Genomic DNA, 20,491 nt, shown 5'->3' on the forward strand with positions numbered 1-20,491 from the left:
CGAGCAGCGTGTGTCGAATTCCCTGTTCAGTGTTGACAGGAAGTAAGGGAGACTAAGAGCCTCATTGTGGGAATTGGGAAGGTTCTATGGACCTTTAAAAAGGGTGGGTGGGTGGGACCCCAATGTGGAATTCCCACTCCCATTACTAACAGACCCAAAGAGGGAAGAAGGCAGGCCTGACTCAGCAAGGCCTTAGAATTGAATTCAAACAGACCCCATTTTTGGTTGGTACAGGGCCTAAACCCACAGTGTGGGAGTTAGGAATTGATGGAGTAGATGACAATGCTCTTGAAGCGTAGATAAGTCTGTTTAAGTGTCATGGTCTGAATTTTAATCACCCCTCACTTAAACATGAAACAAAACCAGGCTTTAGCTATGAGTAAGAGTTTAAAGAACAACCTCTGCTGGACTACTTTGATTGACAGGCCACCTGATGTAGTTCAGAAAAAAGTCACCATCTGGGCATGCAGTTTCAAGAGGTCTTTGTTTAATTTGCTCCAAGGGTTATTATTATGGATTTGATTGCTTGTCTAAGTTTCAAAATTTTCAATTATCTCAGTGAAGGTTTCTGACTTAACAGTTTGATTGATATCACGAGATGATGAAAGGGTTAGTTTTCCTTGAAGTGAGATTTGAATGAAGTTCGTTTCTACAAGGAATTAACACCTTGAGACTTAAAGGCTTTGTATGAATTTCTTGAATGTGAGTTTATATCCCCCCAGACAATCAAGCATTTGAGTCAGCTCTGTATTAAATTGTTACAACTTTTTTTCATCTTCATGTGAACCCGGAGGTCTGCCCATGGCGTATGCTGGGGTAATGGTTATGAAGCTGGCGTGGGATTATGAGGGGCTTGAGTTGGCATGGAGGGTGGGTATGGGGCTTGAGGTGGCATGGGTGCATGAGCTGGCATTAAAGGGTGGGGGCATGAGTTGGTTTGGAGGTGGCAAAGGAATATGAGGAGGCATGGTTGGTGGGCGGGGGCAGGGAGGGATGAGGAGGCCTAAACAGCATCTAAAACAGCTGAGACGAGGTCCCAGAGAATCTAGGTGGGTCTTCTAACCAGCCGCCTCACCATTTGCCCCCCACCCCTACCCAACTCCTTAAGACACACTTTTGAGGTCAGCGGTCCTGACTCAATTCTGCCCCCTCTGGCTGTGGAGTGAAAATTGGATTAAATGGGGCCCTTGAAAGCAAGGTGCCACTGTCAAGTCGGGGGAATTGTCGACTCAAGCTACCCGCTTGAGTCGACATAAACCTTGAGTTTATGAAGACCTTGGTCGGAACAATAATAGCATGTGGCATTTCAGATGAATTCACTTCCTCCGTGAACTCTTATGCTATGCTGATAAATATAGCCTTTCAACTTAATTACTGAGCAGTACCACAAAATGAAACGACATTTACACAACATGAAGGATAATACTGGAAAGATCATTAACCACAGCTACCAATCACTTGCACATTGGTTTGACACTTGAAAATGGAACACAACAGAACAAAAAAACGCATAAAGCGTTGGCAGAAAGATTTATTATACCTGGCGATTCCACTGCGCTGCCGGTGATAACGGCAATATCTTTAAGGAAGAAAACATGAGGTTTAGGGGATGAGGGAAAGCAAGAGCAACTCGAATCCATTAAGATAAAATAAAGTTTTGTTGCACTGATACATCAGCCAGCATGTTAGGTTAACTGAGGTAGAACGCCATACTTTCATTCTCATAATGAATAACCCACAGCTAAGCCCCTGGCATGTTTGGAGGTTTGTTCAGGAAGCCTGTCCTGTTGTGACTGAAGCAACATATATGATATGCCACTGAAGCTGCTGGGGAATGGGATACAGGTCACAAAAGACCCATCTATCTCTCAGAAGGGGTACATCCCTTCTCGGGCAACAGTCTGGGCTGCTTTACCCAAACACGTGAATCGTCATTCAAAGTGAAATGCTTTAGGAATTGTGACAGAAGCACTGGCATGGGACAAAAATCAAACAATTTAAGATCAAACAATTGTGTACATACCAATTACAGTAATTAATATTCAAGCTGGAGGTTTCACACACTGATTCATGCACCGTGCCTATTAAAAATCTCAGAATTTGAAACTGAAAATAAAAAAGACCCTTGGTCAAGTTAACTTTTAACTATTTGAAGACAATGTCAAAACAGCAGCACTGAGGTAATTTTACCTTTGGGATTCGGAGACCAAATTCAATTTGTATCAGCACAGTGCAGATATAAAAGTAACATGCAGCAGGCATATTTAATTTGATTTTCTATTTTTAATCCCACCCTGGTTTCACTTGAACTAACCAGGAAAATACCATTCATTTGCATCGCTCTCAACATTCAATTTTCTGTGCGGAGATGCTAAATAGAGACCTCACGTGCTCTCGGAGGTGAATGAAAAATGTCCCATGTCACTAATCCAAAGCATTACAGCGAGTTCTTCTATACACAACGGGCGCTCCTACCCCACAGTCAAGGTTGCTAAAATAGATTATCTGCTTCTTTGTGGAAGCTTGCTGAGTGCAAATTAGCTGCTTCATTGGCCTACATCACACAGTGACTACACTTCAAACACACTTCATGGAGTGAAAACTAATTCACCTGGACTGCAATGTTCAAGGAAATGACTCACCATCACCTGATCCCCTCCTGATCCTCCCCCCCCCACACACCCCCAAAGCCTATCCACCATCTACAAGATCACAAGCCAGGAACGTGATGGAATACTCTCCACTTGTCTGGATGATTGCAGCTCCAACAACACACAAGAAGCTCGACGCCATCCAGGACAAGGACAAAGTAACCTGTTTGATTGCCACTGCTTCCAAAAACATTCAATCCCTTCACCGCCAATGTACAGTGGCAGCCGTGTGTCATCGACAAGATGCACTGCAGTAACTGTCAGTGGTTCCTTAGGGAGAATCTTCCAAATCCACGACTGCTACCGTCTAGAAGCCATGATGTGGAGATGCCGGCGTTGGACTGGGGTGAGCACAGTAAGAAGTCTTACAACACCAGGTTAAAGTCCAACAGGTTTGTTTCAAACACGAGCTTTCGGAGCACAGCTCCTTCTTCTGGAAGAAGAAGCTGGAACAAGCCTTTCCATTCACCTGAAGAAGGAGCCGTGCTCCGAAAGCTCGTGTTTGAAACAAACCTGTTGGACTTTAACCTGGTGTTGTAAGACTTCTTACCGTCTAGAAGGACAAATGTAGCAGATACCTGTGAACACCACCACCTGAGGGTTGCCCTCCAAATTGCTCACAATACATATTTAAAAATATATCACCATTGTTAGGAATGGGTTAACAGTTCATCCAATTAAATACTAATTTGATGTTAATTATCCAATAGAAGGCACTGATATAAAAGGGGGTTACAGGTGGCACTCTTTGTTGGTGGAGATGTGTGCGTGAAGTTGGAAATAAAGATGTTTCGTGGAGAAGCAGAACTCTTTGTCTCCTTTACTCTCCAGCGACCAAGAAACTTGAAATTTCTTCACTGTCGCTGGGTCAAAATCCTAGAACTCCCTCCCTACCAGCACTGTGGGTCTACCTATACATCAAGGGGCTGCAGCGGTTCAAGAAGGCAAATCACCACCACCTTCTGAAGGGCAACTAGGGATGGGCAATAAATGCTGGCCTAACCAGCGATGCCCACATCCTGCAAATTATATATTTTTTTAAACCACAAGGGCATTCAGGGCTGGGTAATAAATATCAGCCTTGCCTGAGCTACCCACGTTACCTAGATGAATAGAACATAGCAACTTGATGCAAAACAATTAACTAGCACAATGGAAGTCGTGCACAGAGAAATTTCAACCTGATAGTTTGGTTTCACCTTGCAACCTCCCCTGCCTGCCGATGAATGGTTAATTAATCACAGTGAAATTCATTACCCAAAATATAAATACCGCTGCATTTTCCTCCATGATATTGTGGCTGATAATTTCTGATGCATCAACGTGTAAAATCAGTACTTTAAAAAAAAATACAGAAAATGAATCCCAACAAGAGTGTTGGAATTTAGGTCATTACTGGATTTGGATTTACACTGTAATCTACCGTTCATTAGCCCCTGGAGTACAGCAATAATAATATCACCAAGGAGGTTGGCAGCCTCTTCTTATGAGCATTCCAGAAAGGCATCAGAGCTCAAACATTAAAGCAAGAGGAAATGAATGGTATAAAAGATAGACCAGGGAAAGAGGGTTCGTGAAAAGATTGCAACGACTCCCTTTAGGGTTTCCAATTCTGCTTTTGATACATCTTCAGGTTTCAAACAATTAATTTGGATTATAGTCCTGGATTCATCAGCATTTGCTGCATACTTTGCACGAGTATTCTTTTCCCCAATATTGGGAATTAACGGTAGCCATGAGGGAACAACGGCCTCGCCCTCCCACAAGATGTACCTGGCTTGTTACGCCTGACGAGATCTAACGGGATCTCGTGACACATCGCATTCAGGATCCGGGCCACAATAGGTGGGATCCGTATTTGGCAACTTTGTATGTTAAACTGAGCAGCTCATCTCACTGTAATACATTCTTACCAGATCTACCCAAGGCTTTGGAAGCGAATCCCTTCGCCTCACAGATCTCAGGCGAGCGCCGTTTAGCACTGGTTTCCAAAAACAAGGACCAGGTGGAACGGCACTTGTGGGGCGGGGGGGGGGGTCTCCCAGGCAATCGGCAGCCCTGAGGTGGTTGGCCTGTGGGCAGGGTGGCAGCCTGGCACCTTGGCACGGTCACCTGGACACAGGGGGCACGGTAGCATGGTGGTTAGCACAGTTGTTTCACAGCTCCAGGGTTCCCGGTTCAATTCCCGGCTTGGGTCACTGTCTGTGCGGAGTCTGCACGTTCTCCCCGTGTCTGCATGGGTTTCCTCCGGGTGCTCCGGTTTCCTCCTACAGTCCAAAGATGTGCAGGTCAGGTGGATTGGCCATGATAAATTGCCCATTAGTGTCTACGAGGTTGCGTGGGGTTGCTGGATTGCAGGGATAGGGTAGAGGTGTGGACATAAGTAGGGTGCTCTTTCCACGAGGCGGTGCAGCCATGATGGGCCAATGTAAATTCCATGATCTATGATCCTGTAGTGCCACACTGGGGTGCCCTGCTCTTGAGGTGAGTACGGCAGGGCTGGAGCCGGCCCCAGCCCCCCCTCCCCCACAGTTGCATTGGGGTGCCACATTGGGGGCTCGAGAGACGGGGCGTCATTGAAACATGGCGTCCCAATCTCTTCCTGCGCTGGTGGATGAGCAGAGCTCCTCAGTACAGGAAATGTGACTGAGTGTGGCTTCAGCAGAGTGTTTCCCTTCGAGGCAGCAAAAAAACCCGAGAGTGGCGTTAGATAGCGGGGTCATTCACAGCACTGACTCCTCTAATCCTGCTCAAAACTGATGTTTTTTTTGTTAGATCTTGCCCCAAACCTTAAAAGCTAAAGTATGAAGGAAGCCCACCCTGTAACTGAACTCGCTCTTCAGCAGATGGAGCTCATAGCCTCTCACTGAATTTTAAGTTGGTTTGAAGGAAGGAAACATTTATGCCATAAGCATCAGGATGACCCCCCTCCCTCTGGCAAACAAGGAAAACACCCCCAACCACCTCATGCAGAAGGAGTCCCCCAATGTAGGGGCTTATTTGGGGGCACCGCCGGGGGGGGCAATGCCCAAGTATGTCCCTCAAACCCTGGGCCTACAGGCACCTCCGCACCCCCAACGTGGTCATCACGACTGGTCTTAGTGTTTGAAAAACAGTAGTGATTCACAGGGGGTGGGAAGGGTGGGTGGCAGAGTGACGGTGTGGGTGGACGTTACAATGTCAAGTCCATTAAATGGATTCTAAAATGGATATAACATGCACAGGGTCTCAAATTGAGATCTCGTTTTGGCCGCTGGCGAGACTTAGAGACAATTAGTGGATTTGCGTCAGCATCTAAAGCAGCCGCTGGATTGCGGCCATTGTTACGTAGATAGGTTAGAGAGGTTGGGACTGTCTTCCTTTGAGAAGAAAATGTTGAGAGGAGATTTGGTAGAAGCATTCAAAATAGTTCGGGATCTGGGCAGAGTAATAGAAAAGAATGTTCCCATTGGTGAACAAATGAAGAACGAGCAGCTGCAGAGTAAAGGTAGTTGGACGGCCTGGTGACGCAGTGGTTAGCACTGCTGTCTCACAGCACCAGGGTCCGTGTTCAATTTCAGCCTCGGGTGACTGTCTGTGCAGAGTCTGCACGTTCTCCCCGTTTCTGCGTGGGTTTCCTCCGGGTGCTCCGGTTTCTTCCCAAAGTCTAAAGATGTGTAGGCTAGGTGGATTAGCCAAGCTAAATTGCCCCTTGATCTCCAAAGATATGCAGGTTAGGTGAGGTTACGGGTTTACAGGGATAGGACAGGAGAGTGCGCCGAAGGAATGTGCTCTTTAAGAGGGTCGGTGCAGCCTCAATGGGCTGAATGGCCTCCTTCTGCATTGCAGGAATTCAGTGGATTCTAAGAAGCAATGGCAAGATGAGGAAAATCTTTTCCACGCATGAAGTGGTTGGGATCTGGAATGCAGTGTTGGCATAAAAAAAATGTTTAAATTTAAATTTAGAGTACCCAATTCTTTGTTTTCGAATTAAGGGCCAATTTAGTGTGGTCAATTCACCTACACTGTACATCTTTTTGGGTTGTGGGGGTGTGACCCATGCAGACAGTGGACAATGGACAGTGACCCAGGGCCGGGATCGAACCCAGTTCCACGACGCCACGGAGAGCGTTGGTGGCTGCCTCAAAAGGATGAATATGCAGGGTGAGGGCCGAAGGCCAAGGAGTGGCACAATGTTAATTGTTTCTTCAAAGCCAACACAGATACAATAGGTTGAGTGGCCTCCCCTCTGTGCTGTAACTAGTTTGTGATTTAAAGAACCAATTCAATAAGAATGCATTCCATTAAAAATCAAAATCTCAGCGGGAAAGGTCCATTCACGGATTTCTAGGGAAGTTAAACATTAGATTAACCGAGGCTCATAATGTTGCAAATAATAGCAATACGCCGGAGGACTTAAAAACAAGGAAAAAAAGAGGGAGCCGGGCAGGAATATAAAAAGATTGTTAGGATTACAGCAATTGTTAATGGTGAACAAGGTGGGTTTCAGACTGAAAACTATCTGGCTCACTAATTCTTTTTGGTATGGCAGAAACGAGGAGGGACAGCTACTGAACACAAAAGCAGAGGACTGCAGTGATAACTTTTTTAAAAATTGAAGAATTAAAAAGGAAAAGATTGAAAAAAAACTTAAACACACATGATAAAAGATACATTTTTTAAAAAATCATACGAAACAACCCCCACCCCCTCTAAAACAGCTTCATCAAAGGTTCACAATAAAATTATATTTTCTGGCAACAGATTCTTAACCATAAAACCCAGGAAATACTAGCCAAACCTAGAAACTGTTTTTATTTTACACAGAAGTGCAATCTGTAACTTCCCAGAATAAATCCGCCCTGATGTGGTTTTCCAAAGTGAGACACAAATCCAACTGTTTCACAGGACAAATATCTTGTGGCCCTAACCTCAGTTGCTTCCCTTCAATTAAAAGTCTTCCACAGCTTTATTAGCCTACCCCAGACACACAGGAGGTAACTTTCACCAGAACCTCCCCCACAGCAACTCACTACAGATGAGGTTTTGAGTGGCCGGTATTTTTTTTCTCTTTTTCAGCTGCGGCAAACATGATGGGCTAATGGCCTTTTTCTGCACCGTAACGCTTCTACGGTTCTACGCCCTGCTGTCATAAATATCCCCTTTTCGCCCCATTTCATCTTAGTCCCATATTGTCTTCAAACATCCATTCGAATCTGCATGGTAGGTTCTCAAATATTGAAACCTTTCATGTTCCTATTTTACCTCTATTTCCAGTCGATTAAATTTAAAACAGCACCCCCAGTTTGCTCACAAATTTCCTAAAAGATGCGAATGTTCTTCGTCACCTTTGAAATGCAACAAATACAAATCAATTTCAACACGTCCCCAAATAAATATATCATATCTAGACTGTTTACTTGTAAGGCACTATGGCACAGTGGTCAGCACTGCTGCCTCACAGAGGCAGGGACCAGGGTTCAATTTTGGCCTTGGGTCTCCCCGTGTCTGCGTGGGTTTCCTCCGGGGTCACTGTGCGGAATCTGCACTTTCTCCCCGTGTCTGCGTGGGTTTCCTCCGGGGTCACTGTGCGGAATCTGCACTTTCTCCCCGTGTCTGCGTGGGTTTCCTCCGGGTGCTCCAGTTTCCTCCCGCAGTCCAAAGATGTGCAGGTTAGGTGGAAATTGGGTGGGGGATTTGGTCTAGACACGCTCCTTTGTCAGTATCTGGTGATCCCATCATGTCCGCTGTGCTCTTTTGGAAAGTCCGTGCAGATTTGATGGGCCAAAGGCCTCGTTCTGCATTGTAGGGATTCTATAATGATCCTAAGTTAAAACCCACCATAAGGCCTCATTAGATCAGATTCCAACAACCTCTCCTTTGATTCACCCTGGACACTCAACTCTGTGCACCCTTACCTACATAGACTATATACCTAAACCAGGTTAGAGTCCAACAGGTTTTGTTGGACTTTAACCTGGTGTTGTAAGACTTCTTACTGTGCCCACCCTAGTCCAACGCCGACATCACCAGGTCATATATACCAAAAAACAGCAATATTAAAAAAGAATGAGGGGGGATCTTATAGAAACATATAAAACTATGAAGGGAATAGAACATAGAACAGTACAGCGCAGTACAGGCCCTTCGGCCTACGATGTTGCACCGTCCTGTGAAACCCTTCTAAAGTCCCTCTGCACTATTCCCTTATCGTCCATATGCCTATCCAATGACCATTTGAATGCCCTTTATGTTGGCGAGTCCACTACTGTTGCAGGCAGGGCATTCCACGCCCTTACTACTCTCTGAGTAAAAAACCTACCTCTGACATCTGTCCTATATCTATCTCCCCTCAATTTAAAGCTATGTCCCCCTCGTGCTGGACATCACCATCTGAGGAAAAAGGCTCTCGATGTCCACCCTATCTAATCCTCTGATCATCTTGTATGCCTCAATTAAGTCCCCTCTTAACCTTCTTCTCTCGAACGAAAACAGCCTCAAGTCCTTCAGCCTTTCCTCATATGATCTTCCCTCCATACCAGGCAACATCCTGGTAAATCTCCTCTGTACCCTTTCCAATGCTTCCACATCCTTCCTATAATGTGGCGACCAGAACTGCACGCAATATTCCAAATGCGGCCGCACCAGGGTTTTGTACAGCTGCAACATGACGTCATGGCTCCGAAACTCAATTCCTTTACCAATAAAAGCTAACACACCGTACGCCTTCTTAACAACCCTCTCAACCTGGGTGGAAACTTTCAGGGATCTATGGGCATGGACACAGAGATCTCTCTGCTCGTCCACACTACCAAGAATCTTACCATTAGCCCAGTACTCTGCCTTTCTGTTATTCCTTCCAAAATGAATCACCTCACACTTTCTGCATTAAACTCCATTTGCCACCTGTCAGCCCAGCTTTGCAGCTTATCTATGTCCTTCCTCAGGTGAATGAAGAGGTAGGTTCCACCTGAGGAAGGAGCAGTGCTCCGAAAGCTAGTGTTTGAAACAAACCTGTTGGACTTTAACCTGGTGTTGTAAGACTTCTTACTGTGCTCACCCCAGTCCAACGCCGGCATCTCCACATCACAAAAAGGTCAGCCATGATCTTACTGAATGGCGGAGCAGGCTTGGGGGGCCCGATGGCCTACTCCTGCTCCTAGTTCTTAAAATGTTCTTAAAATATTCACATATCATCAGAAGGGCGCTTTGACAAAGAGTCATCGGACTCGAAACGTTAGCTCTTTTCTCTCCCTACAGATGCTGCCAGACCTGCTGAGATTTTCCAGCATTGTCCCTTTCGTTTCAGATTCCAGCATCCGCAGTAATTTGCTTTTATCAGAAGGGCGCAAGAGCTTTTAAAAGATTCAAAAAAGGGAAAAAGAAACAGGAATAAATACCACGTGTTATGAGGAAATGGCAGGGACATTGAACAAATATTTTGTGTTCACCTTCACAGTAGACGATACAAATTACATAGAGGGTAACCGTGGACCTATTAAAAGGGGGGAACTGAAGGTAATTAATATCAACAAGAGAAGAAAGTGGACTAAAAGCCAACAAAACCCCAGGACTTGATGGCCTACATCCTAGGGATCTAAAGGTGAGATCACTGCAGAGGGTAGGGAATGCACCGGTTCTGATTTTCCAAAATTCCCTAGATTCCTGAACAGTCTCCGCGGACTGGAAGTTAGCAAATAATAACGCCACTATTCCAGAAAGGAGAGAAAGAGGAAACAAGGAATGGCAGCCCAGTTATCCTGACGTCAGTCATCAGGAAAGTGCTGGAGTCTGTGTTAAAGACTCAACAATGTACTGAGGAAACCAGAGTAGAATCAGACAATGCTAACACGGTCTAACGAAAGGGAAATTATGTTTGAAAAATGTAATAGAGTGAGGATGTGACTCGTCGGGTAGATAAAGTAAACCAGTGGTGGAGTTGAATTTGTGATAAGCATTTGATAAGGTGCTGTGTCAAAGGTTATTGTGCAAGATAAGACCGCTTGGAAGGTGGAGGGAATGACACAGACGTTTCCTCGGACTGGGCAATCTAGAACTCAGCAACTTAGCCTCAGGATACAGGGCCAATTATTTAGGACTGAGATCAGGAGAAATATCTTCATCCAGAGGGTTGTGAAGCTTTGGAATTCTCTACCCAAGAGGTTTGTGAATGCTCCATCATTGCATACATTCCAGGTTGTGATAAGCAGCTTTTGGCCACACAAAGAATAAAAGGATATTGTCCTGTTGAACGGTGGAGCAGCCTCGGTAGGCAGCGTGGTCTACTCTTGTTCCTAATTGACGTGCTCTTTGTACCTACCAAACCTCCCGGCCACCATCACCCATCACCCCTCCCCCCACCCCACCCCAAACCAGTGGTGCTGCCTGGAATGAACAGTTGCCAGCTTCTGATTGGCCAGATAGAATCATAGAATGCCGACAGTGCAGAAGGAGGCCATTCGGTCCATTCAGTCTGTACTGACCCGCTGAAAGAGCACCCTACCTCGGCGCATTACACTGTCTGATCCCTGTAACCTCACCTAACCTGTACAACCCCCCTGGACACCAAGCGCAATTTTGTCAATCCACCTAACCCGTGAATCTTTTGGAATGTGGGAGGACACCGTAGCACCCAGAGAAAATCTACCCAGATACAGGGAGAAAGTGCAAACTCCACACAGTTACCAGAGGCTGGAATTGAACTCGTGCCTCAGGCGCTGTGAGGCAGCAGTGCTAACCGCTGTGCCACCGTGCTGCCGGGAAAGGGGGGGTGGATTTCTGCCCCCTGTGGGTCCTTAATGCCAGGGGAAGGCCTGTCATAGACACCAACGGCAACCAAGGCGACATGGGGCTTTATATATTTAAACAAATCTCATTGTCTCCAGTGGAATTTTTGACAGTTATTTAAATCTATGTCCTCCAGCAATAATCCTTCTGCTAGCAGAAACTGTTTCTTTCCATCAACCTTATCACAACTCCGAGTAACTCTAAGGATCTACAAGGTCATCTTTGTGCGGATCCACAAGAGATGGGCGATATCCTAACTGAATATTTCTCATCAGTATTTACTGTTGAGAAAGACATGGATGTTGGGGAACTTGGGAAATAAATAGTGATGTCTTGAGAAGTGTATATATTACAGAGGAGGTGCTGGAAGTCTTAAGGCACATAAAGGTAGATAATAATAATCTTTAATGTCACCAGTAGACTTACATTAACACTGCAATTAAGTTATTGTGAAAAGCCCCTAGTCGCCACATTCCGGCACCTGTTCAGGTACACGGAGGGAGAATTTAGAATGCCCAATTCACCAAACGGTCTTTCGGGACTTAAAACCGGAGCACCCAGAGGAAACCCACGCAGACACAAGGGGAACGTGCAGACTCCGCACAGACAGTGACCCAAGCCGGGAATCAAACCTGGGACCCTGGAGCTGTGAAGCAACAGCCCTACTGTGCTGCCCATAAATCCCCGGGACCTGATAAAATATATCCCAGAACGTTGTGGGAGGCTTGGGAGAAAATTGTGGGGCCCCGGGCAGAGATATCTGAATTGTCGATAGACACAGGTGAGGTGCCTGAAGATTGGAGGGTAGCAAACGGTGTGCCTTTGTTTAGAAGAGCCACAGGGAAAAGCTGGGAACTACAGAGCAGTCAGCCCAATGGCTGTGGTGGCTAAACTGTTAGAAGATATTCTGAGAGACAGAATCTACAGACATTTAGAGAGGCAAGGACTGATTAGGGACAGTCAGCATGGCTTTGAGAGTGGAAAATCGGGTCTCACGAATTTGATTGAGTTTTTTGAAGGGGTAACCATGAAGGTAGAGGAGGGCAGTGCAGTTGATGTTGTCGACATGGACTTTAGCAAGGCCTTTGACAAGATACCGCACAGTAGGTTGTTACATAAGGTCAAGTCTCACGGGATCAAGAATGGATACAGAATTGGCTTGACGACAGAAGACAACGGGTGGTTGTAGAGGGTTGTTTTTCAAACTGGAGGCCTGTGACCAGCGGTGTGCCTCCGGGATCAGTGCTGGGTCCACTGTTATTTGTTATTTACATTAATGATTTGGATGATAATTTAGGAAGCATGGTGAGTATAAAAATTGGCAAGTCATGTTGCAACTGTATAGAACCTTAGTTAGGCCACACTTGGAGTATAGTGTTCAATTCTGGTCGCCACACTACCAGAAGGATGTGGAGGCTTTAGAGAGGGTGCAGAAGAGATTTACCAGGATGTTGCCTGGTATGGAGGGCATTAGCTATGAGGAGCGGTTGAATAAACTTGGCCTGTTCTCACTGAAACGAAGGAGGTTGAGGGGAGACCTGATAAGAGGTCTACAAAATTATGAGGGGCAGAGACAGAGTGGATAGTCAGAGACTTTTTCCCAGGGTAGAGGGTTCAATTACTAGGGGGCATAGGTTTAAGGTGCGAGGGGCAAGGTTCAGAAGAGATGTACGAGGTAAGTTTTTTTTACACAGAGGGTAGTGGGTGCCTGGAACTCGCTGCTGGAGGAGGTGGCGGAAGCAGGGACGATAGTGACGTTTAAGGGACATCTTGACAAATACATGAATAGGATGGGAATAGAAGGATATGGACCCAGGAAGTGCAGAAGATTTTCATTTAGATGGGCAGCATGGTCGGCACAGGCTTGGAGGGCCGAAGGGCCTGTTCCTGTGCTGTACTTTTCTTTGTTCTTTGTCTTTACAAGGCATTTAGATAGTTACATGGGAAAGCTGGGTATAGAGAGTTATGAGCTAAATGCGGCCAATTGGGACTAGCTTAGTGATAGAAACTGGGCGGCGTGGACAAGCTGGGCTGAAGGGCCAGTTTTCATGCTGTAAACCTCGATGACTCTAATGAATGAACAATGCTTAAAATTGTTGAGTTTTTTTCTTTGGACTTCTTACTCTCAGGACACATTTGAAATATATTCTTTCATGTAAAAGCTATTTGTGGACTCCTGTTGGATTTTCCGCCCCCATGGCGTGATCTAACTAAAAGAAAATAAAGGTTCATTCTGGGCGGGATTAGTGGAGCAGTGCTGTGGTGACACCCAGGTGGCATTGCCAGGGTGCCCATGTGGCATTGCCAGTGTGAAAGCAGTGCCAGCCTGGCCTCCGGTCACCCCGTTTTATGGTGACCAGTGCTCATCGGTGCTTGGCTGTGATCGCCTCGTTGAGGCCAACAGATGCCGGGTGGCCCTTCGAGCTGGCGCCCACTTAACCGTGGGCAGGACCCAGATTGCGACATCTCGTGAGTTCTGGTTAGATCTCAGGTTAGGCGCAACAGCCGTCGGAAATCCTATGGGAGGCCCCTTCCGGGATCTACCGGCCACGTCCCATTCCCTTCCTGGCGGGGTGCGGCCGGTAAAATGTACCCTGAGGTAGAGAATCCCAACCAATCACTCTACTGCAGTCTGACCAGTCACGTAGAAAGATTTCTCATCTCCTCGCTTTCGCACTCTGCTTCTCTTTATAAAGTCAAGGAGCTGGTGTGGTTTTCAACTTATCCTCTCACCTTCAATTGATGGTGAACCCGCCCCCCCCCCACCCCCCCCGCCCTCCTCTCACCTGAGTCTCGCTGTTCCCCTGCACCCACTTTGATACCTTCCTATTTAGTCTGTCCTGCCTCTCCTCATTTTGTGACCAAAATGCATCGCTTCCGATGTCTTCACAATACCGTTTGCCACTTGCCTGCCAATTTCCCTGGGTATTTATTAACAGTACACTGGTTGGTCCCAACATTATAGATCTCCCATTTTGCTTGCAAATGAAAGAAAACTTGAATATTAAAATTATCCGCTGTGTGTGAAACTGACTTCAAGTTCATCGTAGGAATTTACAATGGGAACGCAGTGCCTGTATTCCCAAAGGGGGTCTTGAAGCACTCGACTCATTCCTGGGATGGAAGAGTTGTCTGACAAAGTTAGTTTGAACAGGTTGGACCTGTACCCATTGGAGTTGAGAAGAACGCGAGGTGATCTTATTGAAACATCTGAGACTTAGGCAAGGGAGTCGAGGGTTATGAAGTGTGTGGTGATATGCATCATTGTAGATACACAAGGGGTAAATGTAAATACACGCAGACTAGATAGACACTAGAGGGAGCACCAGAGACATGACACACAGACATTCATCTTATAGGTCAGTAAGATAGAACACGACTAATGGGCATTCACGATACACACAGAGGTGACACTACCACAGGGGGGCATTACACCAACCCATATATAAAGGACACAGCACACATGATCTTCCTCTTTCCAGTGGAGACCCTCAGTGAGTACAGACACAGGGTTGATTCAACATCACACCCACCACGTGGATTGTAGCAGACTGGTTAGTCAGTCTGAGTAGCTATAGAAGGTTTATCAGTCGAGTCAAATCCAAGTACGAGAATGGTTAATAGTTTAATAAACGTGTTGAAGCTATTTCCAAGTCTGAACCTTCTTTTGTCAGAGTGCACATCAAGGAAGCAGCTTACGCTACGACAAGAGCATAACAAAACAAAGTGCAAACAAGAAAGTGAGATCACAACCAAATCAGCCATGGCTTTAATGAATGACAGAGCAAGATTGACGTGCCAAATGGCCTCCTGCTATGTTCAAATATTACAAGTGTTTCACGCACCAGATTATCCGTGATATAGCAATATCAATATTCTCTCTCGCTGTCTAAATCCATAACAACAGTATATGTATTTCTGATGCTTTTTGTCTTTGCACAAAAAATATTTGAACCTTTAATGCTTCAAAATCAATCCTTTTCTAATTTGATTGTTTCTGCCTTTTAAATATCACTTTCCAAATCCACGACCGCTACCAACTAGAAGGACAAGAGCAGCAGATACCTGGGAACCCCACCACCTGGAGGTTCCCCTCCAAGTCACCCACCACCCTGATTTGGAAATATATCACCGTCCTTTCATTGTCACTGGGCAAAGATCTGGAAGTCCCTCCCTAACAGCACAGCGGGTGTACCTACACCTCAAGGTCAGCAACGGTTCAAGGAGGTGACTTATCAGCACCTTCTGTAGGGCATCTAGAGATGGGCAATACACGATGGCCTAACCAGCGACACCCATATCCCGTAAAGGAATTTAAAACAATCTCCTTTTTTCTCCCCTGATCTAATTTATATTCACCCCTTTTACTGGATTAAATATTCCTTGAATCAGACTTCAAGGGCGGGCTTCTCGGTCCCCCAGCCGCGTGATTCCCGGCCGCGCCATTCGCTGGCGGTGGGATTCCCTCTTCCCGCCTCCTTTCAATGGGATTTCCCATTGAAGACACCCCACGATGCCGGGAAACCAACGGACATGGGGCGCGATGTCGGTGGGAAACGGGAATCCTGACAGCTGGGTCATCGAGCCCAGATCATAAACAAAGGGTTAATAATATCCAAAACCAAGGGCAGCACGGTGGCACAGTGGGAGCATTGCAGTCTCACGGCACCAAGGTCCCAGGTTCGATCCCGGCTCTGGGTCACTGTCCGTGTGGAGTTTGCACATTCTCCCCGTGTCTGCGTGGGTTTCGCCCCCACAACCCAAAGATATGCAGGGTAGGTGGATTGGCCACGCTAAATTGCGCCTTAATTGGAAAAATAAATTGGATGCACTAAATTTATGAAAAAAAAATATCCAAATCCATTTCCACTTTTGTCAACGATCATCACTTCATTTACAATGTGCATTATTTAGAGGGACTTGGCTCTGTTCCATTAGAAAATGTAAATGTAGAATTAGAAATGTAAATAATCTGTTTGCACCATGCCGCATGGCGCTTGTCTTTGAGAAATCCTGCCCTAATTTGCATTATGTTTCTGCTTGGTCCAGGGTATTCTGGGAAGGCCAATCTATTTTTGCACATTGTAATGATCAACCATGCTGCAAAGACCCATCTGGACTTGTGGGTAAAACACCTCCGGTTTATTGGCCAAATCTCTGAACAAATCTAGTTTGCTCTTGTGAGCAGCACACATCGCAGGATGGTTGTGCGTCATGACGATACCCTACATGGAAGGTACTGGAGGCTCGAGGAACAATGGCACCCAGAGTGAAAAGATCCCGCGACAGAAAATGGTGAAATGCTAAAAGAGAAACATGAGAAAGAGGGACAGGAATAGATCATGGGGCGGGATTGTCCATTCCCCCAGGCGCCTGTCTCGGCACCACGCCATTCGCTGGAGGAAGCATTCCCTACTCCCACCTCTTGGCAATGGGAGTTCCCATTGATGCCAGCCCAAGCGGGAAGTCTATGGGGGTTGGGGGGGTCTCTGCCGGTGGGAACAGAGAACCCCACCGGCCGGAGAATTCTGGTCCATGTAACCTATTGATTCAGCCTGATTCAGAATGGAGGGAGCTTGCCTACTACATACAGGATTGCAGTAAAGCTGAAATGTTGATAGAAGAAACAAAACACTATTCATTCCATTGAATTACCATTTTCTTTTACTAAATCCATTTGTGATTCCTTTCTGGGCTCCACAATTGATTCACTCAATTTCCAGTCAGTTCCCGTCTCGTGGTTTAGAATCGATCCAGAGTTATACCCACAGAATAGGAAGCTTTCCAATTACTTGCTTATCCCGGTACTGAGATCCTAGTACTGAGATCCTAGTACTGAGATCCTAGTCCTGAGATCCTAGTACTGAGATCCTAGTACTGAGATCCTAGTACTGAGATCCTAGTACTGAGATCCTATTACTGAGATCCTAGTAGGATTTTTTTATTCCAAGATTTCTGTCAAAAATGATGCCAAATACACAACGAGGCTGAATTGGCAAATGATCAACATTCAATTTGTGTTAGTGAGAGAGAGAGCGAGAGAGAGAGGGAGAGGGAGAGGGACAGAGAGAGGGAGAGAGAGAGAGGGGATGAGAGAGAGAGAGGATGAGAGAGAGAGAGAGAGAATGAGAGAGAGAGAATGAGAGAGAAAGAGAGAGAGAGAGAGCGCGCATTTAATAATAAATGCAAATTAAAACCAGTTTTGAGAGTGAATTAAAGGCTGTAATCTACTTGATTGCTACCTATCATCAACAGGTGGCTGTTATTCTCTGTTCAACTTAATGGAAAGAGAAATTCGCTCCAATCCATCACCAATTATTATTTACTGAAGCCGTATTTCTGCTCTCACAATCACAATAAGCCACCACGCTCCAACCGTGGTAAATCATTTTTCATGTCAACACTGTTGAGGGACATTGGCTTTGTGGTTATAAAGTTTATTGTGGAGCTAGAAAGCTCAAGGAAATGTGCATTTTTTAATCCCCTAGTAACACAGGCATATTGGGTGGGATTTTCACCCCCCGCCCCCTCTATGATATCACTTCTATGATAAGTGGATTCATAGAATCCCTACAGTGCAGAAGGAGGCAATTCAGCCCAACAAGACTGCACCGACCCTGTAAAAGAGCTCCCGAACCCAGACCCACTCCTCCCCCGCCCTATCCCCATAACCCCACCTAACCTTTGGACTCTTAAGGGGTAATTTAGCCTGGACATCTTTGGGCTGTGGTGGGGGTGGGGGTGGGGGGGTGGGACGGAAACCGGAGTACCCGGAGGAAACCCACGCAGATACAGGGAGAACACAAGACAGAACGTTATGATCCAGTCAGGCGGGTTTAGAGGTGGGTGGGAGGGGGGTGCAGAATATTGTATGGATGAGATTCCCCTCGAAATCCTGCCAGGGAGACTCAGTCAATTTTGGGGGCTCCTCGCCTTTAATCTTTTGTGGCCTTTAAGTGGTCATAAAGCCAGCGAGTCGGAGCAGGGTAGAAAACAGAAAAAGAAACAATTTTCCAGGCAGGAAGGTTGGAGGGGCAGTTACTTGGAAGTTGGTGGTAAAATAGGACTGAGTCAGGCAGTCAGCATGGCTTTGTCAAAGGGAGGTCGTGTCTGACAGATCTTTGAGGAGGTAACAAGCAAGTTAGACAAAGGAGAATCAGTGGACGTGATTTATTTAGATTCCCAGAAGGCCTTTGACAAGGTGCTGCACAGGAGACTGTTAAATAAGTTAAAAGCCTATGGTGTTAAGGGTAAGATCCTGGCATGGATAGAGGATTGACTGACTGGCAAAAGGCAGAGAGTGGGGATAAAGGGGTCTTTTTCAGGATGGCAGCTGGTGACTAGTGGCGTGCCTCAGGGGTCTGTGCTGGGACCACAACTTTTCACAATATACATTAATGATCTGGAAGAAGGTACTGAAGGCACTGTTGCTAAGTTTGCAGATGATACAAATATCTGTAGAGGGGCAGGTAGTGTTGAGGAGGCAAGGGGACTGCAGAAGGACTGGGACAAGCTAGGAGAGTGGGAAATGAAGTGGCAAGGAAAAGTGTGAGGTTATGCACTTTGGAAGGAGGAATCTAGGAATAGACTATTTTCTAAATGGGGAAATGCTTCGGGAAAGCAGAAGCACAAAGGGACTTGGGAGTCCTTGTTCACAATTCTCTTAAGGTTAATGTGCAGATTCAGTCGGCAGTTAAGAAGGCAAATGCAATGTTAGCATTCATGTCGAGAGGGCTAGAATACAAGAGCAGGGATGTACTTCTGAGGCTGTATAAGGCTCTGGTCAAAACCCATTTGGCGTACTGTGATCAGTTTTGGGCACCGTATCTAAGGAAGGATGTGCTGGCCTTGGAAAGGCTTCAGAGGAGGTTCACAAGAATGATCCCTGGAATGAAAAGTTTGTCGTATGAGGAACGGTTGAGGACTCTGGGTCTGTACTCGTTGGAGTTTAGAAGGATGAGAGGGGATCTTATTGAAACGTACAAGATACTGCGAGGCCTGGATAGAGTGGACGTGGAGAGGATGTTTCCACTTGTAGGAAAAACTAGAACCAGAGGACACCATCTCAGATTAAAGAGACGATGCTTTAAAACAGAGATGAGGAGGAATTTTATCAGCCAGAGGGTGGTGAATCTGTGGACCTCTTTGCCGCAGAAGGCTGTGGTGGTCAATTCACTGAGTGTCTTTAAGACAGAGATAGATAGATTAATAAGGGAATCAGGCAGGGGGAGAAGGCAGGAGAATGGGGATGAGATGGCATGATTGAATGGTGGAGCAGACTCGATGGGCCGAGTGGTCTAATTCTACTCCTATGTCTTATGGTTACCTCAATCTGAAGGCACCTCCAGCCCTTCAGATTTATGGCGCCCTCCACTCTGGGACCTGGGAGCTCCTGCCCTCTCGATCCACCACCGCCCTGCTTCACCCCCATGCCATTATCATCCCCCCCCCTCTTGACCCCCTAAGGCATCCCGTACCCTCCCGCTCGCAGAACCAACTCGACGTATCTTAAGAATGGCCCCAGGACTTAGTTCCAGACAGACCGCTGCTTCTGACCACTGCAGCGCTGTGTCTGGATAGGTTGGAGAGCTGACAGTCAAGGTGGGTCGCAGCCAATCAGAGCTCAGTTAAGCGTGATTACAACAATGGGCTTCAGTGTCGGCAGGAGCACATTATGCAGACCGCTCACCATCATTTCAAATTTGTCAAAGCCAAATATACAATATAGTGTGGATTCTGAGTAATAAGCCCCAAAGCAAAGTGGAATGTGAAGAGACACATAACATGATTCAGGAGCTAGCTGGACAGAAATATGGGGCGGAATTCTCCGACCCTCCGCAGGGTTGGGGAATCGCCTGGGGCCGGCGTAAATCCCGCCCCCGCCGTGGCCGGAATTCTCCGCCACCCGGGAATCGGCGGGAGCGGGAATCATGCCCCGCTGATCGGCGTGCCCCCCGCGGCGATTCTCCGGCCCGCGATGGGCCAAAGTCCCGCAGCTGACAGGCCAATCCCGCCGACGTGGTTTTAACCCATTCAGTCAATGGATTTAGTTGTCGCTGGCTGGATCAGCATTT

At 46.5% G+C, this 20,491-nt stretch overlaps 1 protein-coding gene across 9 annotated transcripts in view; it reads right to left on the reverse strand.

Annotated features, from left to right (window-relative positions):
• Positions 1-20,491, reverse strand: part of ano5a (anoctamin 5a) — a 202,902-nt gene that overhangs the window by 157,728 nt on the left and 24,683 nt on the right. For 5 of the 9 annotated variants that reach the window (XM_038808346.1, XM_038808343.1, XM_038808345.1 and 2 more), the window contains exon 2: positions 1,541-1,579. The exons of the other annotated variants lie outside the window; for them this stretch is intronic. In XM_038808346.1, coding sequence (XP_038664274.1) covers positions 1,541-1,579 — 39 coding nt within the window. The remainder of the gene's footprint in view (positions 1-1,540; positions 1,580-20,491) is intronic. 9 annotated transcript variants of the gene reach the window in all.

The sequence above is a fragment of the Scyliorhinus canicula genome, chromosome 9 (genome assembly GCF_902713615.1).
Source record: "Scyliorhinus canicula chromosome 9, sScyCan1.1, whole genome shotgun sequence".
In the NCBI taxonomy this organism is placed as follows: Eukaryota; Metazoa; Chordata; class Chondrichthyes; order Carcharhiniformes; family Scyliorhinidae; genus Scyliorhinus; species Scyliorhinus canicula.